At 39.3% G+C, this 20,665-nt stretch overlaps 1 protein-coding gene across 7 annotated transcripts in view; it reads right to left on the reverse strand.

The window, feature by feature from the left end:
• Positions 1 to 20,665, reverse strand: part of CENPJ (centromere protein J) — a 61,983-nt gene that overhangs the window by 15,755 nt on the left and 25,563 nt on the right. For all 7 annotated transcript variants that reach the window (XR_005989344.1, XR_005989345.1, XM_041765440.1 and 4 more), the window contains 6 exons: positions 20,328 to 20,439; positions 19,391 to 19,493; positions 17,631 to 19,263; positions 14,583 to 14,715; positions 10,313 to 10,478; positions 3,635 to 3,877 (listed from right to left, as the gene is read on the reverse strand). Coding sequence is in view for 5 of the 7 variants with exons in the window: in XM_041765440.1 (XP_041621374.1) it covers positions 3,635 to 3,877; positions 10,313 to 10,478; positions 14,583 to 14,715; positions 17,631 to 19,263; positions 19,391 to 19,493; positions 20,328 to 20,439 (2,390 nt within the window). In the remaining 2 variants the exon portion in view is untranslated. The remainder of the gene's footprint in view (positions 1 to 3,634; positions 3,878 to 10,312; positions 10,479 to 14,582; positions 14,716 to 17,630; positions 19,264 to 19,390; positions 19,494 to 20,327; positions 20,440 to 20,665) is intronic.

A 20,665-nucleotide genomic window follows, 5' to 3' on the forward strand; every position in this document is an offset into this window, starting at 1 on the left:
CAATCCCGCGTTTGAAAATCCATGTATAACTTTGACTCCCCCCAAATTTGACAACTAATAGCCTACTGGTGTCTGGAAGCCTTACCAACATGAACAGCAGATTAATATATATCTTGTATGTCATGTATTATGTACTGTATCCTTACATTAAAATAAGTTAAGCAAAGAAAATGTTATTAAAATCTTAGGGAAGGGAAAATATATTTACGGGGCTGTATTGTATTTATTTTAAAAAATCTGCATACAAATGAACCCACCTGGTTCAAAGGTCAACTGTATATTCATTCTTCAAGTGAGGGCATAATAGACAACACAGTGAAACACTCTTCTGTGACTGTTATCAGATTCGCCAGAGAAAAGGGCAGGAACTCAATACCACTAAACCCCTTTATCTCACCTCCTATGAACACCTAACCATCTTGCTCTCACTTTGAGCCCTAGCTCAGAAATCCCTAGCCCTGTGGCTCCTCACCACAGCCCCTTCTGGGGACAGAACTTTCTCACCCTCAGCACTCACACCCCTAGGTTTAGGGTAGGGTAAAGGTCTTCCTTGCTCCCCATCACCACTTCCAACAAATCACTCTTCTCCCTAACCACCCCTGCCCCCAACTCTGTGTCTCATATCCATGACTCACCTACCATGAATCCCCTTGCCAGGAGGTAACTCCAGTGTTACCTTCTGTTTCCTGACCTACTCTCGCCTACCTCAGCCATGCATGCAAACTCTAGAACTAGTCATTATCAATTTATCTGCAATTATCAATAACTGCAAAAATCTCAATTTCAAAGCCCTCAGAGCCAGAATGTGAGGGCATTCCACAAAGTAATGAGCCAGGTTTATTCAAAAAGCCAATGCTATTTAATAAAATGCTAAAGTAGTTAGGAGTAAGATGCCACGATTTCTGCAATTAGCCTCAAATGGTCCAGCAAAATACATATACACAAGTGGTCAAATATTAAGAGTGTTCGAATCTAGGTGACTATGCAGATGTTCATCATATTATTCTTTCAAATTTGTCTATTTGGGGATGCTGTTATAATAAAATGTTTGGGGAAGACAGGTGAATTCCACTTTTTTCTGACTGCCGTATCCTATCCTTCCAGCTCCTTCCTCTAACACCCTCACTCCACCAATGTGTACAGCCCACAAGCTCCTACAATTCACTGACCCATAGAGATTTTCTATGTCCCTCAAACCTCATAGCTTATGCCCTTCTCATGCAGCTTAAAGCATGGTTCCCTGAAGTTGCTCTGGCTGCATATACTGTTGACTTCCATGCCCTTCCATGCCCTCACTCACTCGGTAGTATTCACCTGGATGACCGTATCTCTTCTAAAATACAACTCTCCACCACGCTACAACCAAAAAGCTGAACAAGAAAATAATACAAACAATTCTCACTTGAAGTGTATGATCTCTAACCTACGTTAGCCTCCACAGCAGCCCAGGAATCAGACTGCACTTCCCCAGTCCCTCTGCTTTCCACATCTCTAAACCTCTATGTCATACTTTCTTTCCTCTCCTCAAACCTCCTACACTTCTCCCTCCTCACTCTGAGGATGACTGAGCTTCCTACTTCACTGACAATGTTAAGGCATCAGGAGGGAACCTCCTACCAGTGGGCACCACCCACTGAGCCCAGGGCCAACACATTAGATATTCTGCTACCAGGTATGTGCTGTCTGTCCTCCTTGCCAAGTCTTGCCCCTCCCTTCACCCCTAAATCCACCGCCATTCATGAACACTGCTTCAGCCATTCTCCCACCTGCTCCTGCATCAGTATCTTGCTCTTTATTGAATCAATCCTACCAAGACAAAACACTGTTAATTTTCCCATTAAAACACACACACACCCCTTTCCTTACAGCCACTACCCCATCTCTTTATATTTATTGCAAAATCTTTCCACCAGGCTGTTATACTGTCTAAAACTTCTCCTCATTCTCTTTTATCCAGTTAGACTTTTATTTTCAACACAGCCCTATTTGGTAAATCTAATGACTAATTTTCAGCCCTTATCTGATTTAGCAGCAGCCTCTGACACCACTGGTCACTCTCTCTTCCTAGAAGTCCTTTCTTTTCTTGACTCTCAGGATGCCACGCTGGCCTCCTCTACTCCATTTTCTCTGGTTATCTATTCTTCTCATCCCTCACCTTCTCATGGTCTGGCTCAGTGTATGGATCTCTTCACCACCCACATTTTCAGCACCGGTGATCTTTGCCAGCCCAAAGCTTTACCACACCTCCCAATGACCCCCAAACTTCGAGCTCCAATTTGACCTCCTGATAGGTGTGTAACTGCCCAGTTAACATCTCCACCTTTTCAAACTTCTCCAGTTAACTTCTTCACAGGTATTTCAAACTTACCCTGTCTAAATCTGAGTTCTAATATCCATGCCCCCAGAAATACATGCTCTCTTCTTGTGGTGCTTGTCAAATTTTATCCACTTCTCAGCCCTCCATGGCTGCTCTCCCAGTCTTGAGCCTCTGTTATCTCTGGTGTGAATTACTGCAACAGTCTCCTAACTGGTATTCCCAAGTATGTCTATACCCCTCCACTCCCAACCTGTGCAGTCTACAGTTGGCAGTTGACAAAGTAAACTTACTAAAACAAAAGATTAAGTCAACTCCAATCATAGTCCTCCAAGGGTTCCTGTTCTCAGAGGAAACACCCAAGGGCTCACAGGAATCAATGAAGGCCTAGTGAACTCTGCACCCACTTCCCTCCGTCACATCTCTGATCACATCCCCTACCATTCTCCCCACTTATTCTGCTCCAGTTCCACCAGCCTCAGACCATGCTCATACTCAGGCCCACGAAGCAGAGAGACTCCAGGCCTCGGGTTCCTCTGCTGGCTCTGCTCTCTCCCAGATTTGTACCCCTATTCGGGCCATTATTCAAACGCCACTTTCTAGGTAAGATTTTCTTTGGCCATCTTGTCTAAAATAGCAACACCCCTCACCCCAACAGTTATCATCCCCCTTCCTTGCTTTTTTCTCCTTGGTTCTTGTCACTATGTCACACACCATAATTTTATTATCTGTCTTATTTATAGACCTCCCACTGCTAGAATATAAATTTCAAGAGGGCAAGGAAGTTTATCTGTTTTGTTAATTGCTTTATCCCCGGTGCATGAAAGTGTCTGGCACATCAAAATCATAATTATAGATGAATGAAAGACCAATTACTCAATTCAAAAGGATCAATCATATGCATGTGACTCTGCAAGAAAAAAAAAACTTCACTTGGCCTGTTTTAACTAAGATTATCTGCCCATTGTGCTATAATTCTTTAAAAGAATTCTAAAAATGAATTTGAAAACTACATAACAATGCTCAAAAGAATTTTTCAATTATGGTAAAAAAAACACATAAAATTCACCATGTTAACCGCTGTTAAGTGTACTATTCAGTGGCATTAAGCACATCCTCACTGCTGTGCAGCCCTCATATCCATCCATCACTAGCACTAATTCCTCTTGCAAAACTGAAACTTTGTCCCCATTAAACCACAACTCCCCATTTCTCCCCCCGCCCAACCCTGGCAATCATCCTCTACTTTTTGGCTCTATAAATTTGAGCACTCAAATATTTAACATCTCCCTGCCTTAACGAAGCCAGCTCCAAACCTACCATGGACCCATCTTTTTTTGTGGCAGTCACACAGGGACCCGTCCTGATGCTGCTCTCAGTAGCTTCTGCTTTCTTCCAGGCATCTAGTCGGAATCTTTCCATCACTTTTATTTCTTCCCTGAGGTCTGTGTTCTCTCTGACCAACATTTCTATCTGGCTTCTAAGACGGCCATGTGTACTTGACCATTTTGCTTCCTTTCTTTTCAAATCTTCCTGTAAATCTGCTATCTGCTGTTTCAAAGCCTCTCGAAAAAAAAAATTACTAGGATTAAAACAATGCACTAGAAGAAAGAGACACAGCAACAAAACAGATGTGCTAGCATAGACAGCAGAAAAGGGAAGGCTTGGTCAATCACATTTCAAAAATATGAGGTTTTTCATGAAAGGGATTAAGGGTTCAGGTTAGAGCTTCACCTTATACCATTAACAAAACTGATTCCACTTAGGAGTTCATTGCAATAACACTGCCATGAGGTAATAAAGGTCTATACTAAACTATTAATTGAAATAGAAAAATGGAAGATTATCTGGTAAAGAAAAAATTAATAGGAATTCATGACTATTTTAAGGAAGCGTGAAGATAAAGGGATGAATAAAAGATTTGAAGTCAAAACCATCAGTCCTGAAAACAGTTTCTACTTGGAATTCATGAGAAGAAACAGTTTTTAAGAAAATGCTTTGTTTCAGATGTACGAAATGACATATGCGAAGAAACTCCTGGAAATGTCTAGAAGCAATTTACAATTATACAAACAAAAATCAAAATTAATGTCAGAACTAAGGAAAATTTAGTCACCTACATAGCTTATGTGGGTACAAGATATGGGGAGTGCCTGAGAGCTGAGGGAGACAGCGAGGGTGGAAACAAGACCTAACTGCCCATCACCTGAGAACTTACCTGATGCGAGCCTAAAGGTAGTGAGGAGCCCTAGGCAGCTCATTAATATGCATGTAGAACGATGTCTATCCATTCTCATGTAAGCCTCATGACTGCCAACAAAGCAACCACGTGACAGGAAGAGACTAGGGCTCAAAGGACCTCCCCCTTGGGGGATGGTCATATCACAGGGAGCATGGACTCTAGGTTTGGGTGAGATTAAGGCTCAAACCTCAGTTCTTTCTTAAAAGCTTTTGAAACAAGGTCATTGACCTCCCAAAACATAAGCCTCCCTATATGTATAAAAGTATGGAGTATAACCAATAAATGAGCAATTTCTAACTGGTAAGCATTGTTATCACATGGACAAAGAGACTTATTAATATTAAAATCATAACACAAAGTCTAAACAGGTTAAGAATCCAAAGGCAAATAAGCCAAACATAGAAAGACAAATACTGTATGGTATCACTTGTATGTGGAATCTTAGAGAAAAAAAAGAAAAAAGCCAATTTCATAGAAACAATAGAATGGTGGCTGCTAAGGGCTGGGGGAAAGGGAAATGGGGAGATGAAAGTCAAACAAAGAGTACAAGCCTTCAGTTACACGACGAATATGTTCTGAGGAGCAGCATACAATAGGGAGACTATAGTAATAATACGGTGATATGCACTGAGAGCAGATGTTGTTCCTGAGAGCATATTCTTAAGCATTCTCAGCACACATACCCACACAAAGAGTTAACTATGTAAGGTGAGGGGTGTGTTATTATCTTGATCTTGCTAATCATTCCACAAGGTATATGTATATAAAATCATCACACTGTACATTTAAATATATATGCTTATATTTTTCAATTATTCCTCAATAACGTTAAAAAATGATTAATATTTATAAAACATCTACCATCAGGTACTGTTCTGGGTCCTTGCAATACAAAGAACAAAACAAAGATTGCAGGGAGAGCTGTGTTGAAGGTGATAGGGCCTAGGGAAGAAAAGGCAGGTAGCCAGGAGAAAGCAGTGCTGCAGGGAAGGACAGGTATGCAGGGAAGGGAAGCTGCGCAGTACGCAATTTGTCAGGGCTCATGGAACAGAGACCTGAAGGAGGCTCACAATGAACCACATGGTTGTTCAGGGGAAGAACATTCCCAGAAGCACCAGCAAATACACCAGGGAGGAGTGGTCCTGGCACGGTCACAGAACAGCAAGCAGGCCAGTGAGCTGGGGCAGAATGAATGACACAGAGGAGGAGAAGACGGTGTGAAAAAGGTGAAAGAACACCAAATCATCTAAGAACTTGAGGCCATTGTAAGGATTGAAGCTCTTATTATAAGAAAAAAGTAGTCATTAAAGGGGCCATGGGCAGAGAGGGGACAAGACCCAGCACCTTTCCAGAAGAATCACTGGCTGTTACATGGAAAACAACCCATGGAAAAGACAGGGTGGGAGCAGAGGCTATCTGGACAGTCCTTTAACTCAGAGATGGCAACTCAAGACTGGATACATTTTCTGACAGAAGAGCATGCAGTATAAGAGAAAGAGAAGAGAACAATCCTTGTTTCTGGCCTGAGCACACGCAAGGTCAGGGATGCTGCCACCTGAGATGGAGAAGGCTAGGAAGGGAAATGCAGAAGTTCACCTGGAGACATGTGTAGCTAGTCAGACAGAGCAGACTAGCACATTGAGCAGGTCCAGGCCAGGATTTAAATTTGGGAGTCTTTAGCATATAAATCCTAACTGAAGGCATGAAACTAGAGGAGCTCATCAAGGGAAGACAGATGCTCCTTTCTGCTGGGAACCTCCACCGTTTGGTTAAAGAGGAGGAAAAAGTGAAAGAGGACGAGGTAAGGCACTAGCCAAATAAGGGGAAAACCCAGAGGTATCCTGGGAGTCAAATGAACAAAGGCTCTGATGAGGAGTCATGTGTGCTGACAGCCAAGTCACATGAGGACTGAGTGGCTACTGCGCAACCATCGGGAAGAAGCTGGTGACCACAACAAGAGCAGTTTTGGAGCAGTGGTGTGTACAGAAGTAGAAAGAGACACCACTTTCAAGGAGTTTTGCTACGAAGAAACAGGGTTGTGGCTGAGGGAGTATGGAGGCAAGAGAGATTTTAAAAAGTAACAGCCAGTGTGCACACTGACGGCAAGATTCAGTAGAGTGGAAAATGGATGCTGTTAGAGAAACAAGAAATGCTGGAGTAGGGCCATAGATGGTACCAGGAGACCTGGTATATAAGCAGAAGAGTCTCATAAGGAACGGAGGCAGAGCACACAGGCTCGGACACCAGGGCAGCATCACCGGTTGGATCAAGGGGACGTTCTCAGCTGTGTAGAGTAGGGTCTTTCTTCAGAGGGAAGTGAGGCCACACATGGGAAGTTTGAGAAGGCAGGGGAGTGAAATGGAATCGAAGAGTGGGAGAGAAGAGAGCATGGAAACAACACAGGCCCATTTGTGGTTTGTGCTTGTGACTTTTAAAATGGACCTGTTAAAAAATAAAATAAAATAAATAAAATAAATAAAATAAATAAAATAAAATAAAATAAAATAAAATAAAATAAAATAATAAAATAAAATAAAATAAAATAAAATAAAATAAAATAAAATAAAATAAAATAAAATAATAAAATAAAATAAAATAAAATAAAATAAAATAAAATAAAATAAAATAAATAAAAAATAAAATGGCTTTGTTCTCCATTAAATGTTTCTTCCCATTAAATGTTATGGGCACAAAGATAAAGTAGGCAAGAAATGCCAGGCCTATAGTCTTGCCAACAAAATATGACTTGAGAAAAGGGAGTAAAGAATGTATTTATAGAAATGATTAGAGCAACTGACTCTAGGATTTAGAAAATAAGAGGGTGAGGAAAATCAATGAATTGGAAAGTCCTAATGGGACTGAAAGATTAGAGTAATAGAGGGAATGGAAAATATTAATAATACTTGGTCACAATGAGCTAATTAAAAAATAGGATTTAAAATAACTAGAATATGTGTGACAATTTTTTCTTTGAATTCTACAAAACTTTTTGATTTGCATAAATACATAAATAAGTAAATAAAGTAACAGAGTTTTTAAGTTTTAATATCTGGGAGATAAGAGGTCTTCTAGTCCTAAAGCATGGGGATGGGAATCCTCAAAATCCATTTATCTGTATCCTCTTCTTTATCTATTTATCTGTCGATGGACATCTGGGGTCTTTCCATATTTTGGCTATTATGGACATTCCTGCCACAAGTACTGGGGTGCATGTACCCTTTCGAATCACTATGTTTGTATCCTTTGAATAAATACCCAGCAGTGCAATTGCTGGGTGATAGGGTAGCTTTCCTTTTAACTTCTTGAGGAACCTCCATACTGTTCTCCAGAGTGGCTGCATCAGCTTGCATTCCCACCAACAGTGTAAGAGGGTCCCCTTTCTCTGCATCCTCACCAACATCTGTTGTTTCCTGATGTGATAATTTTAGCCATTCTGACTGCTGTGAGGTGGCATCTCATTGTAGTTTTGATTTGTATTTCCCTGTTGCCAAGGAATGTGGACCATTCTTTCATGTGTCTGTTGACCATTTGTATAAAGACAAGCTTATTGATGCAGATTGCCACTACAAGACTAGTAAATCAGACCAATAACCAAAAAAGAAAAGTAACTGTTAGAGAAAAACAACATACAGATGTAGAGCTAGGAAAGAAAGAGTGAGCAAGTGCTCTAAGGGAAGAATATGAGATTTTGAAAGAGGAAGGAACATGATTATGAAGGGTCCTACATGGCATGCTAAGGAGTTTGCATTTTATCTAGGAAGAAAGTCAACTGAAGGATTTTAAGCAGAAGAACATCAGATTTCATGTGGAAAGATCACTTTGACAGCAAGGGGAGGACAGAGTGGGGAGGAAAGGAAGAAAGACAGAAACTGAGGCTGACTGACTACACAGAAGAGAAACACAGGTGGGACATGAGAGTTGAGAGGAAGAGAAAGAGTCAGGATAACAAAGATATGCAGAAGATAAAGTCAAAAGAAGTTATTGTTGATGGAATTCAAAGGTGGAAGAGTAGATCTCTTTTTATCCCAAGTGTGAATGTGTAAAAAGTCAGAAGGAAAGGCAGATTTAGTAGGAAGGGGATAAGGTAAGTCTGAAACATCCAAACAGAGCTAAGCAGCTCATTACATAGCACCTCATAGATCCTGGCCCCTCAAATATTTTCTGAATGAAGAAACAGATACATAGGTCAGTAAATGCAGAGATCTGACTGACCCTCAGTGTGTAAATGATCAATGAAAACTCACTGTATGAAAATTAGAAGTTACTTGATTAAGAAAGAAAAATCAGTGTGAACTTACGACTTCAAAGACATCCCCCCTTCCCCAGCAGTGACACTACGATAGGCACCAAGAGCAAGGACACCACTGTGGCTGACCGCCAGTCCTCAGATAACGTCCTAGTAGTAAGATAAGAAATATGGCTCCTAGGACAATGGCTGATTTCAGATCAGGGATAAGCTGAAGAAAAACAAAAAGCAAAAAACCGGATGGTCTGAAATAACCACTAGTGAGAGAAAGCAGGAATAATCTCAAACTTCTAAGGGCAATGGCAAAGCTGAAGAAGGACAAGGAAGCTGATGTACCTATAGGGCTCCCACAGGCCAAGCTGGGGCCACTTGATTATCAAAAAGGAAAATTTGTAATTAATTAGAATAACTTGAGTCTATGAAAAGCTGTAAATCAATAACGATGAATGTAAATCCCAGGAAGACAGAAACGTCTTCATCAATAATTCCACAGTGGTTGTCATAAAGGTTCTCAAATATATGGGTTGAAGGAATGAACACCCAAAAGAAAATAATATATGTTTTTTAAAAAATTTTATTTGACAGAGAGAGAGAGAGAGAGAATGAGAGAAAGAGAGAGAGAATGAGAAAGAGAGAGAGAATGAGAGAAAGAGAGAGAGAACAAGCAGGGGAAGCAGCAGGTAGAGGGAGAGGAAGAAGTAGGCTCCCCGCAGAGCAGGAAGCCCCATGAAGGGCTTGGTCCCAAGACCTTGGGAACATGACCTGAGCTGAAGGCAGACATTTCACCAACTGAGCCACCCAGGCGCCCCTGCAGTAATTATTTTTAACTACTACATTCCTCTGATTATGTCCATTCTAACTTTGAAATGAAAAGGACTGATTATTTGGCCTATCAGTTAGTAAGTTTTGGAATTAAACACCTAGTCAGTATAGGAGCCTTAGATTTGTATAAATGAATAGAAGTAACAGTATTTGGTATAAGGATGTCAAACTGATCAACACAACATGGTTGTGTGTTTTGGTTTCCAACTCTTAGCTTATTAATTCATCCATGGTACTACTGTAGTCTTTTTTGGGATGGGGGGGCAGACTTTGGTAACAAAAGAACTGATATATTTTACTCTCTCAAAGTCAGACTACAAAAAATGTTCTTCATGCAGTGTCTCAGATTCCTTATCGAGTCCATGGATGATTAACAAAATGATACCCAGGGGCACCTGGTAGCTCAGCTGGTTAAGCATCTGACTCTGGATTTCAGCTCAGGTTATATTCTCAGGGTCCTGAAATCAAGTTCTACTGCAGGCTCCACACTCAGCAGGGAGTCTCCTTAAGGAATCTCTTTCTCATTCACTGCCCCTCCCCCAGCTCTCTCTCTAATAAATAAATAAATCTTTTAAACAAATTTTTAAATTGACACCCAATTTCTCTTTGACACATCATATAACTGAGATTCTTACAAGACTGTCATCCTTACTAACTTACGTAAGTATAACATAAAGAACTGGCATACCTGTATTTCTTCACGTTCTTTTTTATCTGGAAAAGTTCTTGCAACTGTAGTATACTTTTCAAAAACTTTGCGTTCCTTTTGTAGCTTCCTCGTTTCCTCCTTTTTAAACTCTTCTATTCGAGCCAATTCTTTTGCTTTCTGTTGTTCAAAGTCTGTAATTTCTTTCCTAAAATGACCAAACCATGTTATTAAAGGGACGATCTTAATGGTGTAATCCACATGTGGTACAAAATGAAACACTAGTGACTGCCTGGGATGGAGGAGCTGCTGGTCTTGGTGAATCCAGCTTCAAGCCATAGTACTGAAGTAACTCAGTTAACTCCATGAAGCATTCCTCCAACAAATATTCACTGAGCACCTATTATGAATCATGCACTACCCTGGGTACTGGAGAAACCACAGAGAAAAAAATAAACATCCTTACTTCCATGGAGCTTCTCATTCTAATGGAAGAGACAAACAATAACAAGATAAATAAAATACATGGCACAGGGTAACCCCAGTGGCTCAGCGGTTTGGCGCCACCTTCAGCCGGGGGCATGATCCTGGAGACCCAGGATCAAATCCCACACTGGGCTCCCTGCATGGGGCCTGCTCCTCCCTCTGCCTGTGTCTCTCTCTCCCTCTCTCTCTCTCTCTCTGTGTGTGTGTGTGTCTCTCATGAATAATAAAATATTTTTTAAAAAATAAAAATAAAATACATGGCACATTCGAAGTGTTAATGAGAAAAATAATGTAAGGAATGAGGGTAGAAAATATCACGGAAATTAAAATTATGGATGGAGTCATCTTGCTGAGATACTATTTTAAGTAAAATCTGAACAAACTAAGAGAACAGCCTTAAGGATATCTGGACAAAACAGCTCCAGAGGAGGGAACACTACATGCAAAAGCCCTGAGGTAGGAATATGGCTGTTGTGGTCAAAGATCAGCCAGGAGGGCGGGGTGGCTAAAATCTGAGAGAAAATATAAGATAGAAAGGTAGAAAAAGTTATCAAAAAACAAATAAAACAGAGGGCCAAATGTTGATCAGAGGAACTATCATAACCCAGGTGCATGCTGATGCTCTTAAGAGCATAGGAAGAGTGACATCATCAAGATGGTAGAATAGTTCACCAGCCCATATCTCCTTACACAAACAACAACCTGACAGCCGCACACAGATTAAAGTACTTTCGTGGGATCTCTATCATCCACGAAGGCAGATGAGAAATCCTAGGCTCACCTGCCAAAGGACCCAGGAGGAACCACACCCATCTGTCCCTGGTAAGGGACCTCATGACCTCAATCATGACTATGAAATCTGAAACAGTCCTGTGCCCTGGTTCTAGCCCTGCTGTATTGTGGTCCTGGAGGCAGTCCTGCTCACCGAGGGACCAAGCAGAACACTAAGGGGCCTGGCAGAAGGATATTCAAAAACCTGGCAGGAGCCACACCCATTCTCACTCCCTGTGTCTACGCACTCAACAGTAGACCCAGAAGCAGCCCCAGCTAGCTTGACTAGCTCCAGCACTGCTGGACTATGGTCCTACAAGCAGTCCTGTCCAACTGGGGATCTTGTAGGAACCACATCCACCATGTCCCTGTTAAGAGACCTGCCAGTTATGGACTCCAGTATGGACTCAGTAGTAGCCACACTACAATCCTATTCAACTGTGATCCTAGAAGCAGACCATCGTCCAGGGATCCAGTTGGAGAAGCTCTGCCAAAACTGGTCTGTAAAGACAAAAAGAGTTTTTTGCCCTTTCAAATATAAAACTGTCAACACAAAACTACATAAGATTCACGCAAATGTGACACTACCAAAGGAAACTAATAAAGCTCCAACAACTAATCCCAAAGAAATGCAGATCTAAGAACTGCCTGATAAAGAAGTCAAAATAACGGTTTTAAAGCAGTTCAGCAAACAGCAAGAGAACACAGATAAAAAACTCAACAAAACTAGGAAAACAATGCATGAAAGAAAACAAGGAGTTCAACAAAGAGATAGAAATCATTAAAAAAAAAAAAAAACAACCCACAAACAATTACTTAAAACTAACTAAATAAAACCTAAAACGGAGGGGGCACCTGGCTGGACCATGTGACTCTTGATCTCAGGGTCATGAGTTTGAGCCCCATGTGGGGTGTAGAGATTACTCAAAACTAAATAAATAAAACTTTAAAATAAACTTTCTTCTGGAGCTGAAGAACACAGTGACTGAAGTGAAAAAATACAAGAGAGCTTCAACAACAATCAAGTAAAAGAATCTGTGAACTCAACAACGAGGAATTTGAGGTCAAAGGAGAAAAAAGAAAAAGAATGAAGAAAACCCATGGATCTATGGGACACTACAAAAGAACCAATGCAGTCACTAAGGAAGTCTCAGAAGGAAAAAACACACAAAATCAACAAACTCCTACTAGACCTAAGAAAGAGAAAAGACTCGAATAAAATTATAAATGCAAAGAGGATACATTATAATAGATGCCCCAGAAATAAAAAGGATCATAGTATGAACAATTATATCCCCAAAACTAGATAATCTAGAAGAAACAGATAAATTCCTAGAAATATACAACCTACCAAAATGAATCTAGACTAGAAAGCCTGAACAGGGGGCACATGGGTAGCTCAGTGGTTGAGTGTCTCCCTTTGGCTCAGGTCATGATCCTGGGGTCCTGGGATCAAGTTCCGCATTGGGCTTCCCAGAGAGAGCCTGCTTCTTCCTCTACCTGTGTCTCCCCATGTCTCTGCCTCTCTTTCTGCGTCTCTCATGAATAAATAAATAAATAAAATCTTTAAAAAAAAAAGAAAAAGAAAAAAAAAGAAAGAAAGCCTGAACAGATCAATAATAAGGAAACTGAATCAGTAATCAAAAATCTCCCAAGAGGGCAGCCTGGGTGCCTCAGCAGTTTAGTGTTGCCTTTGGCCCAGGGCGTAATCCTGGAGACATGGGATCGAGTCCCACGTCGGGCTCCGTGCATGGAGTCTGCTTCTCCCTCTGCCTGTGTCTCTGCCTCTCTCTCTGTGTCTCTCATGAATAAATAAATAAAATCTTAAAAAAAAAAAAATCTCCCAAGAAAGAAAAGTTCAGGACTGGATGGCTTCCAAACCAAAGCCAGACAATGACACCACAAGCAAACTACAGACCAACTCCTGATGAACACAAATGTATAAATCCTCAATAAATACTAGCAAACCAAATCCAACAGCACATTGAAAGGATTTACACCATGACCTAGTGGGATTCATCTTTGGAATACAAGGCTGGCTCAACATAACAAATCAATTAAGGTGATGTAAACTAGTGCAGCCACTGTGAAAAACAGTATGGCGGTTCCTCAAAAACTTAAGTATAGATGTGCCATATGAACCAGCAATTCCACCCCTGAGTATATATCCAAAATAACTAAAAGAAGATGCCTGAATACATATTTGCACACCAATGTTAATAGCATTATTCACAACAACCAAAAGGTAGAAACAACCCAAATGTCCAGCTGTAACCCAAGAAATGCCAAGGATTGACAGCAACCACTATAAGATAGGATAGAAAGCATGGCTCTGCTGATGCCTTGACTTCAGACTTCTAGCCTCCAGAACCATGACAATATTAACTCCTACTGTTTTAAGCCACCTAGTTTGTGTGTACAATTGATCCTTGAACAACATGGGTTTGAATTGCATGGATCCACTTATACACAAATTTTTACAGTACAGTACTGTAAATGTATTTTCTCTTCCTTACAACTTTCTTAACATTTTCTTTTCTTTATTGTAATACATGTATAACACATGTAACAAACCATGTGTTAATCAGCTGTTCTCAGTACAGTACAGTATTAGTATTATTCCAGGCAATAGTACAGTATTAGTATTATTAATTTTTAGGGAGTCAAAATATATGTGGATTTTTGGCTGTACAGGGGGATAGAGCCCTCAACCCCCACACTGTTCAAGAATCAACTGTACTTTGTTGCAGTAGCCCTAGAAAATTAATGCACCAGCAAAGGTAGCACTTGAATTCACAGCTTCAAAATGCTTTTCAAAATTCAATGTACAATGTCCTCATTAAGAGAATTCCCCTTTTAACATTTCTGACTACACTGGGTCATTTTAACTAAAAAATTTTTATGTGGTTGAGATTTAAAAAAAAAGATTTCACTTCCTTTTCCTTTACACCTTGTTGGATTGACAAAAATTACTTGAAATATTTTATATACATATATAATCTTAAAGAAACTGAATCATTATATTTTTTTCCCCAACTTATAGAAGCAAACTTACCTAAGGTTTTCCAAAGCACTTTCTCGTTCAATGCGAAGTTTAGCTAAAGATGTGTTCTCAGCTTTAAATTTTTCTATTTCTGTTTCCAATTCAATAATTTTTTCTCTCAATACTTGAGATCGAGCACTGTCACCTATAAAATAGACCACATTATATTGAATTTCACAAAAGGTCTTCAGCAGCAAAAACATTAGCTAGTTATTAACAGTAAGAGCCAAAAATATTGTAAACATCAGTACTATTAAAATGCATGAGAAACAATGTTTCTAATAACAACAACAAAAATTATTTTGGCCTAACTTTCCAGAAGAAACCAATCTAAGGGCATTATTTAACCTCAAGAGTATCAGTCTGACTATGAATTAACATCACACATAAAAAGAAATTCAAATACTTTAAAAAAAATGAATACATATATTTTTTGTCTTTTTGATAACAGCCAATATTGAAAACTTTATATGGTGATATATAGTAACTAGACTTATCATGGGATCATTTTGTAATGTATAAAAATATTGAATCATTATGATGTACACCTGAAACTAACAGGATGTTATATATCAATTATACTTCCATTTACATTATACTTTATACTTCCGCCTGGCTCAGTTGGTTAAACGACTGACTCTTGGTTTCAGTTCAGGTATGATCTCACGTTCGTGAGATGGAACTATGTGTTGGGCTCTGAGTTCAGCAGGGAGTCAGTCTGCTTCTTTCTCTTCCCCTCTTCCCCCCTTCCCTACCCCAGCTCCCATGCTCTTTCCCTTTCTTTCAATTATAAATAAATAGGAACGCTTGGGTGGCTCAGTCAGTTGAATGGCCAACTCTTGATTCCTCAGGTCATGATCTTGGGATCCTGGGATCAAGCCCCATGTCAGGCTCCCCACCCTGCAAGGAGTCTGCTAAAGGATTCTCCCTCTCTCTCTGCCCCTCTCCCCACTCACAAATGGTCTCTCCCTCTCCAAAAAAATAAATGTCTTTAAAAAGAACTTTTTTAAAAATGAATAAATATATACACATACATGAATAGCTTAAGAACATGAATAAGTAATTCACAAGACAGCTAAAGCACTAACCAACACCAAAATCAAAGTTTACCCCCAATAGTCACAAAAATACAAATTAAGACTTTTTCCATACCAAATTTCCTATTTAAAGAGTAAATAGCCAATACTTGTCCTTCCACTACACTTTTGAAAAACTTAGTTTTGCACAAAAATATGCCTTGTAGAGTTATTCCTAATAGTGAAAAATAACAAGTATCCAACATTAAGGAAATTACTGAATAAAATAATGTGTTCATATAATGTTCTGCATCCATTTTTAAAATACACAAAGTTTTAAAGACAACATATATTATACACTTGGTCAAAAAAGAAAGGTAAGTTTTTTTTTAAGATTCTATTTATTTATTTATTTGAGAGAGAGAATGAGCAGGAAGAGTGGCAGAGGGAGAAGCAGACTCCCCACTGAGCAGGGAGCCCAATGCAGGGATTAATCCCAGGACGCTGGGATCATGACCTCAGCCTAAGGCAAATACTTAACCAACTAAGCCATCCAGGTGCCCCAGATAAGGTAAGTTTTAACAAATACCTGTACCATATTAAAAATACATGGGAAAAATGACTAGAAGGAAATATCTCAAAATGATATCACATCAACTTTGGATAGTTGTAAACACTTTTTATTCTATAAGCTTCCAAACTTTCTGCAAAAAGAACTATTTTTAAAATCAGAGTATTATTTTAAGTTATAATTTGTATTTTAAAGCACTTATGCCTTCCTAGGCATTCAGAGTTTATAATATGATATAATGGAAAGGAGTTTTTCAACATGAGTTTTAAAAGCCCATCATCAGGGGCAGCCCAGGTGGCTCATCAGTTTAGCACCGCCTTCAGCTCAGGGCCTAATCCTAGACACCTGGGATCGAGTCCCATGTCGGGCTCCCTGTGTGGGGCCTGCTTCTCCCTCTGCCTGTGTCTCTGTCTCTCTCTCTCGCTCTCTCTCATGAATAAATAAATAAATTCTTTAAAAAAAAAATGCCCATCAGGGATGCCTGGGTGTCTCAGTGGTTGAGGGTCTGCCTTTGGCTCAGGTCATGATCTCAGGGTCTGAGTTTGAAACCTATGTTGGGTTCTACACGCAACAGGAAGTCTGCTTCTCCCTCTCCCTCTCCCTGCATCCCTCATCTCCCCTCCTCCCCATCCTCGTCATATGCTCTCTCAAATAAATGAAATGAATAAAATCTTTAAAAAAAAAGGTGAAGAATGGTATATAAAAAAACGTGTTTTCATTTGTATAGAAAGATTATATACCCATCCCCCCCGTATATGCTTTCATATGCACAGAATCTTTCTAGAATACACAAATGAAATGGGAATGTAAGTTCCTCTAGGAAAGGGAACTAGGAGTCCATGTCCAGGGAAGAAAGGACACTTCAATTTCACTGTGTTTCTTCTTGGTCCTATTTAGCAAGTCAGTGCATGAGGTAGCAAAAAAATTAAGTAAAAACATAGTCATTTTAAAAAGCGCATACACAAAAGTTCATGTTACACAAACCATAAATTGGGTACTCTCTGGTTATAAAAGTATTATCTCACTTTACAATAAATTAATTAATTCTAAAGCCTTAAGAGGGGCACCTGGGTGGCTCAGTAGTTGACCATCTGCCTTTGGCTCAGGTTGTGATCCCAGGGTCCTGGGATCGAGGCCCACATCAGGCTCCCTACAGGGAGCCTGCTTCTCCCTCTGCCTATGTCTGCCTCTCTCTGTGTCTCTCATGAATAATAAATAAGATCTTTAAAAATAAAATTGAATAAATAAATAAATCCTTGAGAATAAGGCATAGGCTTAAATTTGAAAAATCTGAAATCACAATGCATCCCAACCTTTTATTCTAGTGACTATTATTTAGATCTACAAAACAAATCACCTAATTACACTACTGAGCAATGAGAAAGATTAGGATTTTAAGCATTCTGACAGCAGACTGATAAGGTAAATGTGAAATTTATAACATACCAATACCTATTTTATAATGCTGCTTACCAGGTGGTTGGTCTTGACTTGGGTTTAACTTGGGTTCATTTCCTAAGTGTGAACCTGCTTTTGGTTTCAATTTCAAAGCAGGGAAGAATTTCATCATGAGATCCGATGTAGGAGGAGGGCTTGTGCTCCTACTGGGTTTGCTCAAGTCTTCTCCCTTTTTGACTGGTGCAACTTTCCTTTTTATTGTTTTGTCCAATACACATATTTCATCCTTAGGGTAGGCTGTTTGAGGAGTCCCATAAATGGCCTCATTCCCAAGAACAGCATCATGTTTAAATGAATTCTCTTCCAGGTCAGTCCAAGTTCTTTCATCGTCAAAGTCAATTTCACTTGTACTTATGGATGAAGGTCTTCTTGAGGACTCAGAAACTTTGTTTTTCAAGCTTTCTATAATGACAGACTCATCGCTACTATAATCTTTATCTGACAGATCTAAATCAACATCTCTCTTTTTATCATCTTCTTGAGTCCCAGCATCCCTAAAAGGCCCCTTACCATCACAGACTTGTGGACTATCTTCCCTGCTGCTGAAACCCCTCTCTTTATCCTCAGTTGATGGCTTTATGGTAATGTCAAGTTGCTCCTCGGAGTCTGTGCTACTGTCACTCTCCATGACACCTTCATCATTGCTCACATTCCACCGAGTCTGGTTTTCAGAAGTGCTCATTTGGAATGCTCTCCTACTGACTTCACAGGACTGTTCCCTATATCCTTCAGGTGAGAATGCTGAATCAGGTTGGTCAGGTGTGATTTCACATTCATCCTCATTTCCAGGTTCTGTACAGTCTGGGGCCTCACTGTGGTTACACTGAGTAACAGGATCCAGTGTCCCCATCTCCTGCTGTAGTACAGCTTTGACAGGGGTAGAAGACAGCTGGTGACCTTTGCAGATCTGCTGGTCCCTCTCTAAGATCTTCAGTACAAATGAGGAATTACTGGAAAACGATATTTCATCAGCAGCTTGTTCCAAAAACAAAAATTCATCTAACTCCAAATTTTCCTTTTCCTTTTCTCTTTCCCAATTCTCTAACTTTTTCTGAAGAGAAATATCAAGAGAAGATTCTGACTTTTTCAAGGTCTCATTTTTGGGGCTACTAGAAGACATGCAGCTGACCAGTCCTGCCGAAAGAGGAAGTTTGTCTTTACCTTGTGTCTTATTCCAGACTTTGCAACCAATATCACAAGGTTTTGCACACTCGGGTACATTTTCTCTATTATTAGACTCAATTTTTTTTTCTAGTTTGATCTGGTCTCTAAACTGCCCATCACATTTCTTCCCTCCTGGTATTTTCAATCCTGATGGAGGAAGACTTCTCCTGTTACTATTCTTAAGCACTTTTGGCTTCTGATTGAGTGTGACAAAACCACTCTTGGCTCTACCTTTATTGCTCTTTTTAATGGGAGGGTTCTCTGTACACAGTTCCTTATTTATAAGAGCAGTTTTCCGCTGGAATTGTTGTCTATCCATTTTAAACAGAGGTTGGTCCTCTGAAATGCTCTGATTAGTCACTAGTTTACTTTCTCTCCCTTTCTGAGACTTAGATTTAGCATTGGTAAATCTAGCTAAACCTTCTCCTCGTTTCAAGAATGGTTGTTTTGGTTTTGCTTTGATTAGGAATGACCCTTCTGCTTCCTAAAATAGAGAAAAATATTTGAATTAATTCTGTATATCCAAGTTATCTCAAAGTTATTAATAACACAAACTATAAACAAATCTCTAAAGCCTTAGCTAACTTAATCAGAATAGCGGAAATGCCTACCCTTAGCTGTTTTCGTTTCAGTTCTTGCTCTTCCAGTTGAATTTGTTCTTCTAAGTAGTCTTCAAATGTCTGTTTCCTTTCTCTGATAGCAGCTTTAATAGGTCTAATCATAAAAATAAAATTATTGAATATGCAAATAAAGATGTGGTGAATATCTGACAGTTAGTGTGCCTGACACAGACACCCTTAACTACACTACGAACTAACCTTTTTCAAAGTCACAGACCCCCCTCTAAGAATCCAATGAAAGCTATAATCCCACTCCATCTCCCAAAATACATAAACATACAACACTCTACACATGATTTAAAAAAAATCTTCTGAAGTCCATACAATGCCTGTAAACTAACTTTTGAAATAACATATTCATTGTATCACTTTAAAATAATTTTTAATAGTTCATCAAATATCCATCTTTAAGGAGCCTTGACAATCTAAATAGAGCAATAATCAGAAATCATTTGCCCATCCATAACATATATTAAAATATTTCAAATATCTAAGAAAATAATAAACCTCAGTATTATTTTATCTGTGTTATAAGATTTTTAAATTCTGTAACCAAACTTACCTAATTATAACTTATAGGTGACAACAAAAGTGAGATTCCATATTAATTTGTTTCTGTCTTTGCCAAAACGGGATTTGCTTAACTATTTGAGAGAAGACTGATTTTATCCAGATTTTTTCTCTTTGGTAAAAAACTGCTCAGTTCTTCCAATACAATGTCAAAGGTACTTGAACTAATGTATCTCCCCAACTGTTATCTGTTGCTAACAATGTGATAAGTCGTATCTTCAACATTATACTTAAAAGCATATTCAAACAAAAACAATAAAACCATGGGTCTTTCAAAAAAAAAGAAAATGTTCTATCTTAATAGCTGGCTATTACATTAAACTGTCACTTTTCTTATTCCTTCCAACATAGATGATACCTTTCTTCAATATTAGCCACTTCTGAAGAACCACCAATTTTGTTTACATTCTCATCATTCCCTTCCTGAATCGGTTCGGTCACTTTCTCCCAACATGGTAAAATATCTTCTCCTAGGATAAAAATTAGGAAAATTCAGTTCCAAAAGATAAAGAATAAAATCTTAAAACTTGAGAATTTTACAAGTTACTATGCTAAAAAAATATTTCTCAAAAGTAATGTTATACCAGGGTACATGGGTGGCTCAGTCAGGTGGACAGCCAACTCTTGATTTCAGCTCAGATCATGGTCTCAGGGTTGTAGGAGTGAGCCCCACAATGGGCTCCATGCTTAGCAGTG

This window comes from Vulpes lagopus, chromosome 8 (genome assembly GCF_018345385.1).
Source record: "Vulpes lagopus strain Blue_001 chromosome 8, ASM1834538v1, whole genome shotgun sequence".
NCBI classification, from domain to species: domain Eukaryota; kingdom Metazoa; phylum Chordata; class Mammalia; order Carnivora; family Canidae; genus Vulpes; species Vulpes lagopus.